Source organism: Notothenia coriiceps, unplaced genomic scaffold (assembly GCF_000735185.1).
Source record: "Notothenia coriiceps isolate Sejong01 unplaced genomic scaffold, NC01 NC01_scaffold00005723, whole genome shotgun sequence".
NCBI classification, from domain to species: Eukaryota; Metazoa; Chordata; class Actinopteri; order Perciformes; family Nototheniidae; genus Notothenia; species Notothenia coriiceps.
Genome location: NW_011338424.1, coordinates 1 through 19208, shown reverse-complemented (window position 1 = coordinate 19208; position 19208 = coordinate 1). Strand labels below are relative to the sequence as shown.

Sequence of the window (19208 nt, the reverse complement as noted above, 5' to 3'; positions counted from 1 at the left end):
ATCTTTATGTTTTTCGCTCAGAACCAAACACGCCGAAGCTGCATTTAGTTTTTATGCACCCCACAAATGGAAAAAACTTCCCAGAAAACCTGAAGTCTTCACCAACGCTGAGCTCTTTTAAGTCGAGTCTAAAAACATTACTTTTTTTAGCACCTACTGATTTACAATGTTGTTTTTAAACTATTCTGTATCTCTTTTATGCGTGTTTTTTATGAACCTATTATTCCATTTATTGTGTTCCTTTCTGTTGTCTTCTTATTGTGTTGATGTAAAGCACTTGGAATTGCCTCTGTGTCTGAAAATGTGCTATTTAAATACACGTACCTTACCTTTTGCACTTATTGTAAGTTGCTTTGGACAAAAGCATCAGATAAATGATGTGGAATGTGATGTAATAAAACTCATCTGAAGATAGTAACCACCAACCATTTTATTATAATACTTTTATTGCTTAGTTTTATTGCCTACCGTTAAAGGAAGAGTTTTGAAAGAGCTGCTGTCCTGCAGGTAAAAGGCCCACGTGAGACAACGTTTTACTGAGACTAAAATGTCGGATTACCCTAAGGCTTAAAGATAAGATGTTTTCATGATACAATATTATTATTATAGTGCAATTTATTACTACAAATAATGCAGTTTGTCAGCAAATGTTTTATCCAGTGAGATTATGTTTTGATCATTTATTTCCTGATGTTTTATATAATGTGAAATGAGAAAATGACCCCTAAAATATTGAAATGTGTTTGTGCAATATTATTAAAGAGACTGTGTTAAGCTTTTTTTGAGTTTTCTCTTTGCTGTAGCGTGTTATATGGGTTTTAGTGTAAATGGTCTGCAGAGGCTAAAATCCCTGTGTTCCCTCCAAAGGAGTTTATGTCTAAGTCAAAGTTACTCCGTGGAACTTACAGAACCAAAGTGCAGAAAGAAAAACGTAAAGATGCTCAAAGAATTAAACTGGCTGCCCGCTCACCTTGTCCATGTGGAAAATCAGGTCCAGTTCACAGACGTTTTCAAAGCATTTATCCAGAGTTTCCACAAACACCTACAGGGAAGAACATTTGGGACGGTTAAACATCTAATTTCTTAAAATTAAACACCTTGAAAGCGAAATATTTTATATATAAGTACTTAAAGCTTCATCAGCTTCATCCACCAGGCTGTCAGGAGGCTGAACTCTCCCCCCGCTCCCACCTCTCTCCCACCTCTCCATGTACATCAGGGCTATTCAATTAGTTTGGAATGGGGGCCGGTTGATGAAAATGATCCAAAGCAAGGGGCCGGGAAAAAGATGGCTTGAAATATGAGCAATCATATTAAGAGCTTCAGATACAGTAAATACTACAACAGCAGTGGAGTGCATATATTGTGTTTAATTCAATCTAACAACATAGCCCCAAGGCCTTTAGAGATCTAAATGGCAAGTTCAGAACTCAGTAGGCCGACATGTGAAGCTGATTTAACCATCAACATCATTTCATTTGATTTAATTTAGGTGAAATGATCTAATCATTCACGCAGCGATGCAATCAATGACAGGAGTTGTCACCACAGTAGCTAGCAGGTGGGTTCGAAACCCGAGCCGGCCAATGTTTTCAGGCAATGTCTTCCCCTCTATCTCTCAATGTAACACCCTCTCTGGAATAAAGGCACGCTGGCACAAAAAAAGTAGATTACTTTTTAACATTATACTCACTTGACTTTGACTGACTTTGACTTGAATTACACTGACTTTGACTGACTGACTGACTGACTGACTGACTGAGACTTGATTTTCACTAACCTTGACTGACTTTAATTGACCTTGACTGACTTTAATTAACCTTGACTGACTTTAATTGACTTTGACTTGATTTGGACTGACTTTGACTGACTGACTTTGACTGACTGACTGACTGACTGACTGACTGACTGACTGACTGACTGACTTTGACTTTGACTTGGACTGACTGAGACTGACTTTAACTGACTTTAACTGACTATGACTAACCTTGACTGACTTTGACTTGATTTTGACTGACTTTGACTTTGACTTGGACTGACTTTGACTTTGACTGACTTTAATTGACCTTGACTGACTTTAATTGACTTTGACTTGACTTTAACTGACTTTGACTTTAACTGACTGACTTTGGCTGACTGACTTTTTCTTGACTTTTTCTTGACTTGTTGTGACTATATTTAAGGGCATGACAAATGCTGGATCCCCTCCTGGTATTTGTTAATAAAGACCTTTCTTAAAACTCTAATAAATAAGTAAAAATGGTCACAAACAGGAAGTCAGTGGATGGTGCAAAGACTTAAATAAAATGGTGGCTGGTTTTGAAAAGATAACCATCATCACTGACAATTTTAAAGCTGACGCCATGAAGGAGGATCAAATCAAACGGTGCAGGTCATCAAAGATTCTGAATAACCCGTAAATATGACATCGTTACGGGTTATTCATTGAAGGCATTTCTGCTTTTGTATCATGTGTTAGTTGAGTCAATGTGAAAATGAGCAGTATATTCAGATAGACATCGAGTATCAGCTTTCTAATTTTAGAATTTCAATCTTTAACCACTTAGTCATTCGTCTTTTATGGATCCTGCAGTAATTCTCCTTTATCGATGACGCAGAAGGGAGCTGATAGATATCTGATAAATATCTGATGACGAGGATTAGGAGGAGCAGTGAGCAGCTTGACTCACTCAAAACATGTGTTATCAGAGGTACAACAAGGTTATTATCTTCTTTATTATTCTTCTTTCATCGCCTTATCCAAGAAGAGAGTAAGTTTCACTTCCTGGATAACCAGCATTATCTACATTTTATACAATCGACAGAAAAACCTTACACTGGTAGTTTATTTCACCTTTAAGTTTGTTTGATTTTATATTTAGAGAGGTTTACGTCTGTCTGTCTGTCTGTCTGTCTGTCTGTCTGTCTGTCTGTGTGTGTGTGTGTGTCTGTCAGAAGGTGTTGAATGACTTTTCTTAAAAAACACACATTAGATGTTTCTATAAAGCATTATATAACGCTGACCTGGATCAGATCCAGGATGCCGAGCTCACTCTCAGACGAGTCCACGCAGAACACAAAGTAGAGCGTGGCGTAGTGCCGGTAGATCAGCTTGTAGTCGGAGCCACCAATGAGACTGTAAGAGGACAGAAATGAGACTTTAGACTTAAATAAACTATATAGGTGTGGATTTGTGCTGCGTCACTCGTGGATTTGATACGGCAGGAATTAAACTCAACCTAAATGTAAAAAGAATATTTAAAATAGTTGCTATTTAATTCACATTGGGGGAAGAAGTCAAGAGACTGTAAGAGGAGAGAAATGGGACTTTACACTCAAAAGTAGTTTGGGTGTAGCTCTATGCATGTGGAATCCTGAAAGTAGGAATACAACTTGGTGAAAAACAAATGATTGTATGCTTTAAAATTGTTAATGATTTGATTATATAATGGAAGAAGTGAGTCAGAGCGGCTCTACTTCTGTGGGTTTGCCTCCCTCTAGTGGTTAAAGTGAACTATTGCATCCACAGTCAGTTGACATGACACTAGTTACAGGTCTGCCTTTCAGTCTCTGTCTGCATGGACTTTAAACTCGCTAAAAATATAAACATTATCACATGTTCAGCTGTATCCATACAGTCAGTCTATGCATTCAAAAAACTAGAAATGCACAGGTAGAGCACATTGCTCCGCCATGGCCGAATTCCTTATTTTATAATGCTTACAAAGTCAAAAATGAATGTGTGTGTGTCTGCCCTCCCATTCTGATCGGTTTCAAACTTTACTTTTCCACCAAGTTTTATTCAGATCCAGTGAATATGTTGTCTTTAATCCTGCTTAAAACAAACCCTTGGAAAAAGCAACAAGTTCAGTTGCAGCAGCTTTTCTGATAGAGGCGCATCAACAACAACAAACACATGACATAATCTTTAAAGATGTACTTATAGTATAAATACATGGCTAGTTATATATTTATACACGTCAGATTTTCCCACAGCAAACAGCAATACTCGCCTTCCTCCCTCCAAGAAGTTGCAGACGTTGTCGTCTCTTTTAGAAACCAGATGGAAAGTCTCTCTGATGATCTGCTGCTGCATGTCCTCCGCCTGCAAGAAAACAACTCGTCAGCTAAAGTAATGTAGTCTGTGTTTGGTAAATACACTTCCTCTACGGACACACAATAAGGTTGTGAGGGATTCTTACTTTTAACACTTTGCTGATATAGTAGGGAAAGTTAAGAAAAGGACATCATGCATTTAAAAAACACTCCTTCACAGATAACAGAAAAAAATATGAGCTATGATTAGATAAATGCAAAGGATGATAAGAGGAAGTATTCAGATCTTTAAGTAGAAGTACAAAATAGCATGACATGGAAATACTCAAGTGAAGTACAAGTAGGAACAAATTGTACTTAATTACAGTACTTGAGTAGATGTATTAGATGCTAAACACCACTGGTAAAAAGGGGAAATTAGTTATATTTCCTCTTTTGTAACATGTGTTTTTATTAGTAAAATCTAGCTGTTTACTTCCCTACAACATTCAATTATATCTATATTAAAACACAAAGACATTTCGGCATTAAAGCACAATCTGAGGAGAGCAATAATAAGCCAAATTACTGTAAAGACTGTGAGTAAATAAACACAAATTGACCGTGAAAAATGTAAATCTGTTGACTTTCTGACAAATAAACAATATGAAGGGCCACGTTACAGCTAACAACATTTATTTGTAGGTTATAAGTCGGTTAATAACAAATACTAAAAGACATGAAATCACAAATACACTTTAGCATTAATGCACAAAGTATTGAAAGCAAAAACCAAAGTCATTAAACCAAATGACAGTAAAAACAACAACAGAGAAATGCTAATGTTTTGAACAGGAAATACTTACAAAATACTGATAAAACCTGATCAGCCGCGGCTTCCCGTGGTTGTTAAATATCAAAATTGATTTAATCATGTCTATTCTTTGGTGTTGTCTGATTAAAATATGAAATAACCTTAAAATATAAAGGGATCTGAAGGTTTAAATCACGTTAGCTCGAATGCTAAGTGCTAACCGTCCTCTCAGCCGTCAGAAGGCTTATCACTACATCCGGTTGCGTCTCTACATTCAGCATCCGACCTCCAACAAACACTCTGGTTCCGGGCAGGTCATTGAGTGCGTTTAAGTGATAGTTTACATGCGCACTACTAATAAATATGTTCTATTAATAACTTACTGCTAATACCCTGGTTATGACCAGATTTTTAAGTATCCAGGTCATGTGTTGCAGATGTAAACATCATCAGAGTTGGATCGTGTCTCATTTCTGGCTTGAAAATAACTCACAGCTCCCTCCACAGTTTCGTCTTCTGTTAACTGGTCTGGTCTTATAACTTTCTTCACACTGTACATTTTACATTTCATTTAATACGCCATTCCTTGCCCACTTAATGTAAATGATATACTACTTTTAAATTGTGTTAGCTGTAATTAGGCCCTTCATAGTGTTCATTTTACGGTCAACCAATTGTATTTACTTTTAGTTCTGTTCTATTTTCTATTATGAGATGAAATACCAAGACACATTCTTCGTATGTGTTAACCTGCTTGGCAATAAACCTGTGGTTATGATCTGTATGAGTTTTTCCTGTTTGATTTTGTCATGTTAAGACCTGTCTCTGTGTTCCCTCCTGGTTAATTACCTGATTGTGTTCACCTGGTGCTCCTTGATGTGTGAAGATGATTTAGAGAGAGAGAGTTTGGGTTTTGGTTAGTTTACCTCGCTCTGTGAATTCTGGATCAATCAACAATAAAGGATTTGTATTTAAAGAACCGTCTTCTGCACTTGGGTCAAATCTACTCTGCTCTCAGCTTTGACATCTGTTTCTGATTTAAATGTTATGTTTGTTTATTTTTCTACTCTTTTCATTTTTCAAAGTATGTGCAATTCCTTGTTTTAATATTATTCTGTCAAATCAAGTCAAGTTTGTTTATATAGCACATAAAAAAAACAACCTCAGTTGACCAAAGTGCAGCTGAATTTTGTACTAACTGTAAAGGGTGATGACTGGTCAAGACCAACGAATTAGGAGTTACAGTAATCCAAACGTGACGTAACAAGGCATGTATAACCGTCTAAAAGGCATTTATTGGGAGGTAAACCTTAGCAAGCAGTCGCAGCTGAAATAAGTTTCTGCTTTTCCTTTAGTTCTGCGACAAAAACATTTCAACATTTGGGATCAAGTATATCTTAGTATTAAAAAACTAATGTCGCAACAGGATTTAGAAAAACTTGTCCATGCTTTTATTTTCAGTAGACTCGACTACTGCAATAGTGTATTCACAGGTCTCACTAAAAAATCCATCAGAAAGCTGCAGCTGATTCAGAACGCTGCTGCTCGAGTCCTCACTAACACTAAAAGAGTGGATCACATCAGTCCAGTCTGTACACTGGCTTCCAGTTGGCCAAATAATTGATTTTAAAATACGATTGCTAGTTTTTAAATCACTAAAGGACCGAGGTAAAGATCTCCTGCATAACTATGAACCATCCAGGAGTCTCAGGTCCTCTCGGATCTGCTCTCTGTTCCGAGAATAAGAACTAAACATGGAGAAGCAGCGTTTAGCTATTATGCCCGAAAATCTGGAACAAACTTCCCGAAACGTTCACGTCCGCTGAAACACCTATTTTCTAAAAACATATCTATTTGCCGCTGCTTTTAATTGAGCTGTTCATACTCACACTGCAGTATGCCTTTTATTCATGTGTTCTGTACCTGCTGTGTTTATTTATTTATTTCATTATCTTTGCTTTTTTATGCCTGTTTTTAAATGCCTTTTAATAATGTGTTTATGCTGTATTTATTATTAAATGTGTTTGGTTTTTATTTGGTAAAGCACTTTGAATTGTCGCGTACTGAAAGGTGCTATAAATACAATTGCCTTGCCTTATTTTATCAGATTGTGCTTTCATATGTAGACAGTCAGTGAATACACATACTGTGACAATTCTGCATAAAGTTAATGAGTAACATGAATTACAGACAAACCAATGTGGTCCAATCATAATACTTCTTTATAACTGTACAATCAAACTGGAAATATTGCAATTTAGACTAAAAACATGGACGCAGTCACAGATATTTGAGCTCCACAAATGTAATTTTTCCTCTTAAAACTTCTCATAATGAATACAATGCTTTTTGCATGTGAAGCATTTACAATTGGATGAATCTCCTGACCGTTAAAAGTAATATTCTGGTACCAACTAGGAGTAATGTGTGTAAGATGTGGGAGGCTGTTTCTTTTTATCTTTTTGTTGCTGCTGTTTTAATTAAATGTCACATTGAGGAATTGCTCTACTTTTTAGAGTATTGTATTTGAGTGATGCTCATATCTTTCAGCCTTTTCAAGTCAACATCCCGTGATTTCGTGACTCCACCGGTGAGGGTTTGGGGTGTCAAAGTCAATTTCATCGCGGGCCACATTCGCATAAAGGTTGCACTCAAAGGGCCGGTTGTAACTATATAAATATATAATATATATATATATATAAAATAATGTATTATAATACATTATTGTCTCTGAATTGGATTATTATCGGATAGGATAATAACTTAGTAATTAACTACGTCTGAAAGCAGAAGTCCAGGGCAAATAAGTCTCAGTGCGCATGTCACAAAACGAGATGCATTGTGGGACATGTAGTTTATGGGCAACCTGCTTCTGTAAAGTGGCATGTAACCGTATAATAAACGTATTATATTCTTTGCAAGCTCTTGCGGGGCCACATCAAATGAAGTCACCGGCCGGATTTGGCCCCCGGGCCTTGAGTTTGAGTCCCCTGGTTTACACTGACGCTTCTCTTCTTCTGTGTTTCCCGTGTGTCAGCAGAAGTTCTGAGACTCTTTACCGCTGGATTACATCATTTAGCAGTCTTTGTGACTAATGCACCGGCAGCTGAGGCACCACATCATTACTGGACCCTTTGTACCTTTGTCTTCAAACTGCCTTAGAAATCTCAAAGCCGTGACGACACTCTTCACCTTTGTTCAGATCTGCAACCTTTACAGAATCTGATCAAAGGCCATCTTACATAATGCAATAGGAAATACCCTAAAAAATCTACAGAATATAACTGTGCGAAAGACAGAAGCATTGTGATAGACAGTGGGGAAATACAAATGTATTTAGAGTGTTTTATTTACTGTTACATGTTTCGTATTGTTAAACATTTTAGTCCATGCCTGCATGCAAGGGATAAATACCTGATATTTTAATAAACAAAGTAAAAGCTAAAAACGACATACTGATATACACCTGAACATCAGCAGGAGAGGACTCTTTAAAGTAGAGACACTACATACTGATATACACCTGAACATCAGCAGGAGAGGACTCTTTAAAGTAGAGACACTACATACTGATATACACCTGAACATCAGCAGGAGAGGACTCTTTAAAGTAGAGACACTACATACTGATATACACCTGAACATCAGCAGGAGAGGACTCTTTAAAGTAGAGACACTACATACTGATATACACCTGAACATCAGCAGGAGAGGACTCTTTAAAGTAGAGACAATAGATACTGATATACACCTGGACATCAGCAGGAGAGGACTCTTTAAAGTAGAGACACTACATACTGATATACACCTGAACATCAGCAGGAGAGGACTCTTTAAAGTAGAGACACTACATACTGATATACACCTGAACATCAGCAGACCAGTCCTCTATTTGTACACCTTTCAGGGTCAGGGATCATCAGTGTACTGAATGATGGAAATTGAGTTTCTTTAGTACCTCGATTGCGAACCACTGTAGATCTAATTCCACAACATCATGCATTACCAGTCNGTGTGCCTTGGCAGCAGGAGAGGACTCTTTAAAGTAGAGACAATAGATACTGATATACACCTGAACATCAGCAGACCAGTCCTCTATTTGTACACCTTTCAGGGTCAGGGATCATCAGTGTACTGAATGATGGAAATTGAGTTTCTTTAGTACCTCGATTGGGAACCACTGTAGATCTAATTCCACAACATCATGCATTACCAGTCAGATTGGCGTCATGCCAAAGGTCATCGGGTCTCCATTGTCCGTCCATCAGAGGGTTATCGAGACACCACAGGGTCACATGTCCTTCAGTATCTCTGTGTGATCAGACGCAGCAACAATTTGAAATGTCAGACCACATTTCCCCCGATTTCATATCCATTAATCCAGGGTTTTTCATCATTAGTGTCTCACAATATTAAAAAGCCACCCAGGCAGTTTTCCTGCATATCATCTATTATATTATCCGCCTGTAAATTCCCTTCCTCCTGCATGAGCACGGTGGAAAACAAACAGACGCTCATTAGCATGTGCGACCCGTTGGTGGTAAACAGGCTTATTTCCACATGAGTGCAGCGCGAGAATGGATTCCAGCGGGACGTATCGAGGTAGGTGGGCCCGCCTTTAATTTAGATTTAACAAATGCAAGTGGACAGGCTGAGCATTCTCAGGCACAGCGAGGTCATGTTGATACAGTGAGCACTTGTTAGAGGGTGACTCACTGTATCAGGAGTCCTGGGTGGCATTTTGAATGTGCTCAGAGGTGAAAGAAGTACTCAGATCTTAAGTAGAGGAAGTACCAGAGTAATACTCTGATACAAGTAAACAATGTGCGATTGAAATGTAAATGTTACACAAGTAAAAGTTAAAGTATTGGCATCAAAATATACTTAAAGCACTAAAAGTTAAATAAACAAAAGCATAATTATCAGAGGCCGGAAGTACCTAAGTACATTTACTCAAGTACTGCACTTTTCTATCTGTGTTTTTAATTCCTGCTTTACTTTTATGTATGCACCACGACACCAAGTCAAATTCCTCGCACGTGTCAACTTACCTGGTAAATAAAGCTGATTCTGATTCTGAACTGATACTGAGGAGATGTATTTAAGTACACTTCTGAGGTAGGCTACTTGTATTTCCATTGTATGCTCTTTTGTTCTTCTACTCCACTACAGTTCAGAGGCAAAGGGTGTACTTTTAGTCCACTACATGTATTTAATACCTTTAGTTACTTTACAGATCTGGATGAATGATGTGAAATATAATCAAGTGTTAAATCTGACTTATCATTATAAAACATATCATATATATTATTCTGAAATGGACCAATCTGCACAATGACTACTTTTACTGTCGCTACTTTCACTATATTTTGATGATCATACTTTTCTACTTTTACTTGAGGAACATTTTGAATGCAGGACTTTTACTGTAACAGAGTATTCCTACACTCTGGTACTTCTACTTTTACTCAAGAACAAGACCTGAGTACTTCTACTTTTACTCAAGAACAAGACCTGAGTACTTCTACTTTTACTCAAGAACAAGATCTGAGCACTTCTACTTTTACTCAAGTACAAGATCTGAGTACTTCTACTTTTACTAAATACAAGATCTGAGTACTTCTACTTTTACTAAATACAAGATCTGAGTACTTCTACTTTTACTCAAGAACAAGACCTGAGTACTTCTACTTTTACTCAAGAACAAGATCTGAGCACTTCTACTTTTACTCAAGTACAAGATCTGAGTACTTCTACTTTTACTAAATACAAGATCTGAGTACTTCTACTTTTACTCAAGAACAAGACCTGAGTACTTCTACTTTTACTCAAGAACAAGATCTGAGCACTTCTACTTTTACTCAAGTACACGATCTGAGTACTTCTACTTTTACTGAAGTACAAGATCTGAGTACTTCTACTTTTACTCAAGAACAAGATCTGAGTACTTCTACTTTTACTCAAGAACAAGATCTGAGCACTTCTACTTTTACTCAAGTACAAGATCTGAGTACTTCTACTTTTACTCAAGTACAAGATCTGAGTACTTCTACTTTTACTCAAGAACAAGATCTGAGCACTTCTACTTTTACTCAAGTACAAGATCTGAGCACTTCTACTTTTACTCAAGAACAAGATCTGAGTACTTCTACTTTTACTGAAGTACAAGATCTGAGTACTTCTACTTTTACTGAAGTACAAGATCTGAGTACTTCTACTTTTACTCAAGAACAAGATCTGAGTACTTCTACTTTTACTCAAGTACAAGATCTGAGTACTTCTACTTTTACTCAAGTACAAGACCTGAGTACTTCTACTTTTACTCAAGTACAAGACCTGAGTACTTCTCTCACTTCAGGTAATGATTGATCATGAAAGTGTTCTCAAAGCTGGTAAAGGTGCAGCTAGTTTGAATGACTTTGTATACTGCAGGGTAGCTTGTGGATTTACTCCAGGTGGAACTAAAGTCTGATTTAACACTTGATTATATTTCACATCATTACATCTGTAAAGTATAACTAAAGGTATTAAATACATGTAGTGAGGTAAAAGTACACCATTTACCTCTGAACTGTAGTGGAGTAAATGTACGTAGTTACTTCCTCTGAATGTGCTTTCTCCCCCTCTTTCTCTCTCAGTGCTAATTGATGGATTGTGTGTGAGCGCTGTGTGCCAGAGCTGAGGTAATGTGTGGCGTTCAGATGATGCCTCTGTGCTCTGGGAAGTGATGAAGGCGCCTCTAATTACAGGGATAATCAAAACTGTCAGACTCTGTTTACTGTCTGCTCTCTCAGACTCTGAGCACGGTGCATACTGTGCCTGTGAGAGGAGAGTCAGTGGAAGTATCTCTGTGTATATTTGTAAATGTAAAGAGTTGTGTTTTGTTTTTCTCTGTCTGTGAGCTTTGTCCTTACGTACTGTATCTCGGATTTTCTTGTCATGTCTGTCTCTGAAAATGTACAATAACCTATCAAAGGTGGTGGTGCAAGCAAGTTCAATCCTCAACTGATGCATAAAGAAAAAAGGAGAAATGCTTTTAGTAAACACTGCACATTTTCCCTCAAGTTTTTGAATGTTTTCTAAATAAAAATAATAATACATAATTATTAAAAAGCAGCCCAAAGTGCTTTACAGAAAACATAACAACAATATTAAAATAATATTAAAATTCATATAAAACAAGATAACACATCTACAGTGATAACATGTTAAAATAAAACAATTTAAAAAACAAAAAATGTAAAATAAAAGCAAAACAGAAAATAAAATACAGTAAAGCATGGATAATGATACTAGTGACAATTGAAAGTTAACCCCAATTAAAAGCCTTATTCAAAATTATTAATTTGCTTTTAACCATTTCAAGGGAGTTTGCTGTTCTAAGATCCACTAAATGCTGCATGTGTTGTCAAGTTGGTGAAGATGTTTATGTTTCTATATTCAAATCATTTTTTAAACTACAGCACGTTTCTCTTAATTGAAGTGTTTGCCCCTGTCAGCCACCGTAGTTAAGTGTTGTGTAAAACATTCTTAAGACAAACATCCAGATTGTTTTTTAGTGCAAAGCATTTTGTTCTGGTTTCCTCTGAAAAGACACCGACATGCTGCCATCTTATAGCTCTATTATATTGGGGAATAGGCAGACAACACTACAGGTGAAATCTTTAAAAAATGGCTTGACTCTCATCAAGCTGTATTACAATTCTGTAATGATTTTACCCCAAAAAACGTACACATTTTCGTAGACTGCAGCTGGATCAGCTCCCCTGAAGATGGCAGCATTTCGGTGTGTTTTCAGAGAAAACCAGAACAAAATGTTTTTGCATGAGTTGCTGCAGAACCAGCTTCAAAAGACTGCGTGATGATTTCTCTGATTTAACATTACAAGGCAGATGCTGACGCTTAAAAACAATGCATTTAGTGCAAAAAACACATCAAATAGCATTATATCACAATGTACAGAACATTGCGTATACAAATGTTTGCATGTCTAGAAAACAATAACAGACACAACACACACTTGCAGGTTAATCCCCAGATGCAATAATGTGCACGTGAATATCATGGGATGTTTGTACATGATTGACAGGCACTAATAGAGGCCCAGCTGCGTGGATTCAGGAGTGTAATTACAGGTGGTGCAGACAGACAGGAGCTTTGTGCAGCTGTGTTTCTGGAGCAAAACAACCCTGATCCCGGGTCTTTTTCCCGGGGTTTCCCGCTCACCGGGGCCGTAAACAGAGCCTCTTCGGCGGGGAATGGAGAGCAGGATGTCTCACTCTGTCGGTACTTCTACAAACTGATACTGGGATTTGGTGCTCAGAATTCATGCAAAGGTCACATTGGAAATTGTGACTGTTTTATAGGATACTGGTACTTATTAGTAGGCCTACTACTAACTTATGCTATACATTTATGCTATTCCTGATTACATTTAGTTAATTTATTTGCAATACTGTCTACCACAAGAATGAACAAGGAACTTTGAAGTAGAAATGCATTGTTGCCTAAAACAGAGACACAAAGAGACACCAAAATGACTAATAAGAGGCCAAAGTCAAATACAAAGAGACACCACATGACCACAAAATTACACAAAAGTACTACAAATAGGGCAAAACCACCACAGACCAAAAAAAAGAATACTAAAAGAGCAAAACAACTACAAAGAGATTCAAAATCACTAGGAAAATGAGGAACAACATTGATAAAGGAAAGAGTGAAATGCAAAAATAACAATACGATTACAAAGTGACGCAAAGGGTATACATGGAAACACAAAATGATTAAAAAGAGACAAAACAATGACTTCCAAAAGGGGCAATTCAAGTACAATGAGTTTTTAAATGACTACAAAAAGACTTCAAAGGCACAAAACGAGTACAAAAGGGGAACCACAGACAAAAAACACCCACAAACAGACCAAAAGGAAAACATACAGACTCAAAATGACCACAGAAATGTGGAAAAATAACAATAGACGAAAGATAAAATACAAAAAGAACACAAAGTTACTACAAAGACACTCAAAAGGACTACAAAGAGACACAGAGTAACGACAAAGACACTCAAGATGACTACAAAAAGAGGCAATACAAGTACAATGTGATTCAAAATGACTACAAAAAGACTCAAGTGATACACAGGTTAAGGAACTACAATAGTTTGACTTTTGAATAGCTGACCCTAGAAAAGGTGGTGGTACCGGCAGCGGCCCATTGTCTTCCAGAATCAGGATCAGAATCAGGATCAGCATTGAGTTTATTGCCAGTTTGCACATACAAGGAATTTGCTGTGGTGTATGGTGGTGCAATCATAAACAACATAAGGAAATGATGACGATATATTCCCTACTGCTCTGTCTGGTATTTTAAAATGGAGAGCTGCGCAGACATGTGTGCGGAAATGTGCAATATGTAGTTAGTATAGTTTACAGTTTACAATACACAAACAGAGATTAACCTGACCTTGTTGTGAGTGCGATTGTCTGAGCAGTCACTATGGTAACAGCTCAAACTGCAGTCGGAGTGACACCCATCTTTTTTCTCTTCTGGAGGCGGATCACTGGTTTCTGGCGGAGTGATACGTCTCAAGAAACAGAGAGGATCTGTGCAAAGGGCGCCGTGTTTACAGCAGCAGACTGCGTGTACCTGAGCCTTTATCCGTCTAAAAACACCACCTATTGAACTAAATATCGACGGGAAACATCAGATACGATCATTTCTGGACATTTCCTGGAGAAAAACGGTGGAAAAACGTTCATTTCCCGCTGATATGAGGCTGAATTACTCCCACCACAACAACGTGATGAGCGGCTGAAGAGGAGGAGGAGGAGGAGGCTGCGAAACTACATTTTATCCTGGATATTTCCAAACAAACGTCGTGTATTTGACACAAAGAGACCATGCATTGATTAAAGATGCCTCTAATCTGCCTAGATACCCTCTTTCCATCCCGATTTTAAGGGTCCCCCCCCCCCCACTGAGGACCCTCCAGCAGCAGCGGGACGTTGAGCGTTTTTCCCCAGAAATGGAGTGCGAAGATGCGGATTACAGAGGAATCCCCGCCGCTAGTGTAACCGCATTGGTTTCATTATACAAACGTTTACAGGGATAAAACTGGACTATGATTTCACATTTCCTGGCAAGAGGAATACATCGGTGATTGCATTTTGTTGTTGTTGCATTGGACTCCCTTAGCTACCCTGCAAGCTTGTGTGCAGAATTAGCTATTAGCTCCATTAGCCGGCTAACTGCTAAAAGCTGCAGACTGGAGATTAAAAAAAAGAGGGGTTTTATTATTCCTCAGCAGGTTTTGCGTCACGTTTCCATCCCTCCACATATTTATTTACAGGATTTGGGAGGATTAACGCATCCAGGAATGGGGTCTGGTACGGAATGGAGAGATTTGACCTTGTTTTGGGGTCTGATGCTGGGGCTCATCCTCCGGCCCGCCACCGCAGAGAGTGAGTACTGATGCCCCAAAACACCTCACCACACACCGGGGAGAACACTGCTCATTTCAGGCTCTAATGCTGTGCAAACATGGGGAAAAGAAACATGGATAGATACTTGATTCATGACAAATTGGGAACATATATTGCAGGGTTGTCAAGTTGCAAATCACTGTAAATGGGTTCATATTTGCTGTTTATTTTTATTGTATTTGGTTTATACTTTAATCCACCTTTTTAAATAGTTGTATGCATGAACATACTGCTGCTGTGACTAAGGAATTTCCCAATTTGGGATCTATCTATCTATCTATCTATCTATCTATCTATCTATCTATCTATCTATCTATATACAAACATAATACACAATTCAAATGAACAGCAAATATATACATTTTCCCAGTATAAAAGACATGTTTCACTAGAGTAAATAATACATAATATAAACAAAATACTATATACATTTTTATACTCTGAAATAGACAATTTCACTAAGCAACAGACACATATAGACATTGGATAACACACTGTTGTTTTCAGGCTCTAATGCTTATTAAATATGGGACATAAGGTGAGCTGTTGTTGCTTTTATACATCAGTGCATCACTGTCAAAAGAGACAACATGTTTTCTGAACTGTTTCTGCATTTAAAGGTGGAAGAAGTACTCAGATGCGGTACTTAAATAGAAGTAGAACTAATGCTGTTCAAATATGGGAAAAAGATGGATAGATAGATACTTTATTCATCCTAAATTGGGTAGTTATTATGCAGTGTTGACAAGTATTACACATGAGATAGATAGATAGATAGATAGATAGATACTAGATAGATGGACAAAATAAAAGTACTAATTCTTCCCAATGGCTAATTTAACAATACAATTAAAGTACAGAAGTATAATCAGCTAAATATACTTGAAGTATCAAAAGTAAAAGGATCTTATTATGGTTATTATTTTATCCATGTAAGAGCATTTCATTTTGTAGTTAAGGTGGAGCAAATTGAGGTACTTCAAATACTGTGTAGAGTAGTAGTACAGTACTGCATGATACAACATCATGTGTTTTTATATGTACAAAGTACCTGTGAGTGTTAAAATATATGTAGTGGAGTAAAAAGTACAATATTTGCTTCTGAAATGTAGTGCAGTACAAGCACAAGAGCTTTAAAATGGAAAAACTCAAGGAAAGTACCCCAAAATAAAACTCCGTGTCAGTGTAATAGAATGAAACGCATCTGTGATTTGGCGCACAGTCTGTGACGTCACGGTATTGAAAATCATACCGACGGGATTTCGAAATACCCTGGTATACCGTAATACCGTCATACCGCCCAAGCCTAATAAGTACCGTGTATTGTGTACTAAAGGTGAAGCAGAAACTACTAGTATACAATCGTCAAATAAAGAGAGCAATAAAAACACTTATTTTATTTAGGTTTTTGACGATACAAAGTAAACACAACCTTGATTTTCAATAGTCATTACTTTGTGGGATGAAAAGAATTTCCTTTTTAATAATACTCCCAATGTAGGAGCCTTATTTAGTTGTTGTTGTTGTTGTTGATCGTTTCTATTATATCATCATTTCTTTACCCCACAATTTCTGGTAATTGTCACCTGGGTGTAAATGATTGAGTCCACCTGTTGTGTTGCTGGGTTTTTATAGGAAGAGAAAGAAGGAGATTTCGGGTACTTTTTGTTGACCGTATAGTTCTGGTTATGTTTTTTTATCTTCTTTATCAAACATGATGAACTTAACCTCACCACGCACTTCTGATTAGGAACGAATCACAGCGATGGACTAAGTTTAGCCTCTGAAGCAACATCGTTTATTAGACGTTTGGGTGGCTATTTATTCTGCTTTACTAAACAAACACGGGGATACTTTGACCTTGGAAATCTGTTGGTATTGTCGGCAGCCATCATGCATACATAGTCCAAATATGATCTATTCAAATAAACGATACTTCTTACATTCCGACTGGTCTTTGAGAAACACCAACTGGTTTCACAGATGGCCTACGTAGGACTTTTAGTGACTCACTTCATCAAATTCAAGCTTCTGTCAAAATGTAAACTGCAAATCAGCAGTAAGATCTTATAAATACTAATACACTGTATATATGGTCATTCACAATTTTTATATTGTAGTACATTGTGCACATTCACATCTTATAAGTATATAAAAACCTTTATTTAATGTTATCTTTTTATTATACTTACCTTAACTTCTAATGTTCATTCTATTTAATTTTAATTTGATTGTACAGTTAGTAATTAGTTTGTATGTTATTGGACATTTTTACTACAACATCCTACATTTAAATAAACAGCTATTTACAATTTTCTATATTTTTACATAGAGATACACTTATTTTTATTGGATTGTATATATTTTTTATTTCGTATTCCTTCTCAAATGGAGCTGAAACCGTCACATAACCCAATTATCCTGGCGATAAATAAAGTAAAATATTAAAATGTTGATATAACCTTGAAAATGTACCAACTCTAACCCCCCTATATGAACTCCAAATGTCTTTTTCCCCCTGTGTTGCCGCCTGAAACGTTTCCATGTTTCCATTTGTACCGTAAACCAGGGTTTCCTGATTCATCCCATTCATCATGACATGTTGGGGAGGGGGCGGGGGATTGAACCAGGGTCTGGGTTTTAAAATAGAACAAGCCGAAGTACATTCACAAGCAAAACAGACTAAGTTCTGTTGATTGGAAAGAGTGAGGAGCTTGTGAACTGTGTGTCGGAGAGTTTACTGTTAGCCTCGGTGGTACAGGACAGACCTGGGAGAGTTTCTCACATCCAAACCCTGCGTTTATTCCCCGCTTAAACGACTTCAATAAGTGTTTTTATTGCTCTCTTTATTTGCTGATTGTATATTAGCTTCTGCTGAACCTTTGGTACACAATACACGATACTTAAGTATTATTTTGAGGTACTTTCCTTGAGTATTTCCATTTTAAAGCTACCTTATACTTCTCCGGAGTGGGAACGTTTAAAAAGATTCCTTGTGTGGCTAAACTCGTTTCCAGTATCAGTCAGGACTAAAGGGCAGAGGTCACCAGGCTCATCTTCAAGATTCAAGGCTTTTATTGTCATGTGTACAGAGCTACAGTGCAGATATGACAATGAAAATCTGAGGTCACATGCTCCTCCAACAGAGCAACACAATGAAACAGATCAAATAGTGCAAGTAAATACAAACAAAATTGAATAGTGCAAGGAGACGAGTCTATATACAAGTCATTGGAATATGAGAAATGCATAGTGACATAAGAATGGAAAACTTCGGCTCCTATTGGATAGCGCTCCAACACATTGTTCGTGATAGGCTAAGGGGCGGGACATCTCTAAGCGGTTGACCAATCACAACAGAGCCGGCCAGCTAACCAATCAGAGCAGACTGGGCTCTGGTTTCAGACAGAGGGTGAAAAGGGGTGCTGCAGCATGAGAAAAATAAAGAGCTTTTTGAACATTAAAGCATGGAGACATGTAGAGACACTACATACTGATATACACCTGAACATCAGCAGGAGAGGACTCTTTAAAGTAGAGACACTACATACTGATATACACCTGAACATCAGCAGGAGAGGACTCTTTAAAGTAGAGACACTAAATACTGATAGTACACCTGAACATCAGCAGGAGAGAACTCTTTAAAGTAGAGACACTACATACTGATATACACCTGAACATCAGCAGGAGAGGACTCTTTAAAGTAGAGACACTACATACTGATATACACCTGAACATCAGCAGGAGAGGACTCTTTAAAGTAGAGACACTACATACTGATATACACCTGAACATCAGCAGGAGAGGACTCTTTAAAGTAGAGACACTACATACTGATATACACCTGAACATCAGCAGGAGAGGACTCTT

The 19208-nt window shown here is 37.5% G+C and overlaps 1 protein-coding gene across 1 annotated transcript; it reads right to left on the bottom strand.

The window, feature by feature from the left end:
• Positions 1-949: 949 nt before the first annotated feature.
• Positions 950-5111, bottom strand: LOC104943099 (AP-3 complex subunit sigma-2). Its single transcript, XM_010768418.1, has 4 exons — positions 4902-5111; positions 4014-4105; positions 3025-3136; positions 950-1042 (listed from the first exon to the last, which is right to left on the bottom strand). Exons 1-4 carry the CDS (start codon positions 4968-4970, stop codon positions 950-952), a joined length of 366 nt encoding a protein of 121 aa, XP_010766720.1. The 5' UTR covers positions 4971-5111.
• Positions 5112-19208: the final 14097 nt, after the last annotated feature.

Coding starts and splice junctions, on each gene's coding strand:
- LOC104943099 (XM_010768418.1), bottom strand. CDS start 4,970: ATGATTAAATCAATTTTGATATTTAACAACCACGGGAAGCCGCGGCTG. Junction 4,106..4,901: donor TCAGGTTTTATCAGTATTTT/GTAAGTATTTCC, acceptor GTTTTCTTGCAG/GCGGAGGACATGCAGCAGCA. Junction 3,137..4,013: donor AACTTCTTGGAGGGAGGAAG/GCGAGTATTGCT, acceptor GTCCTCTTACAG/TCTCATTGGTGGCTCCGACT.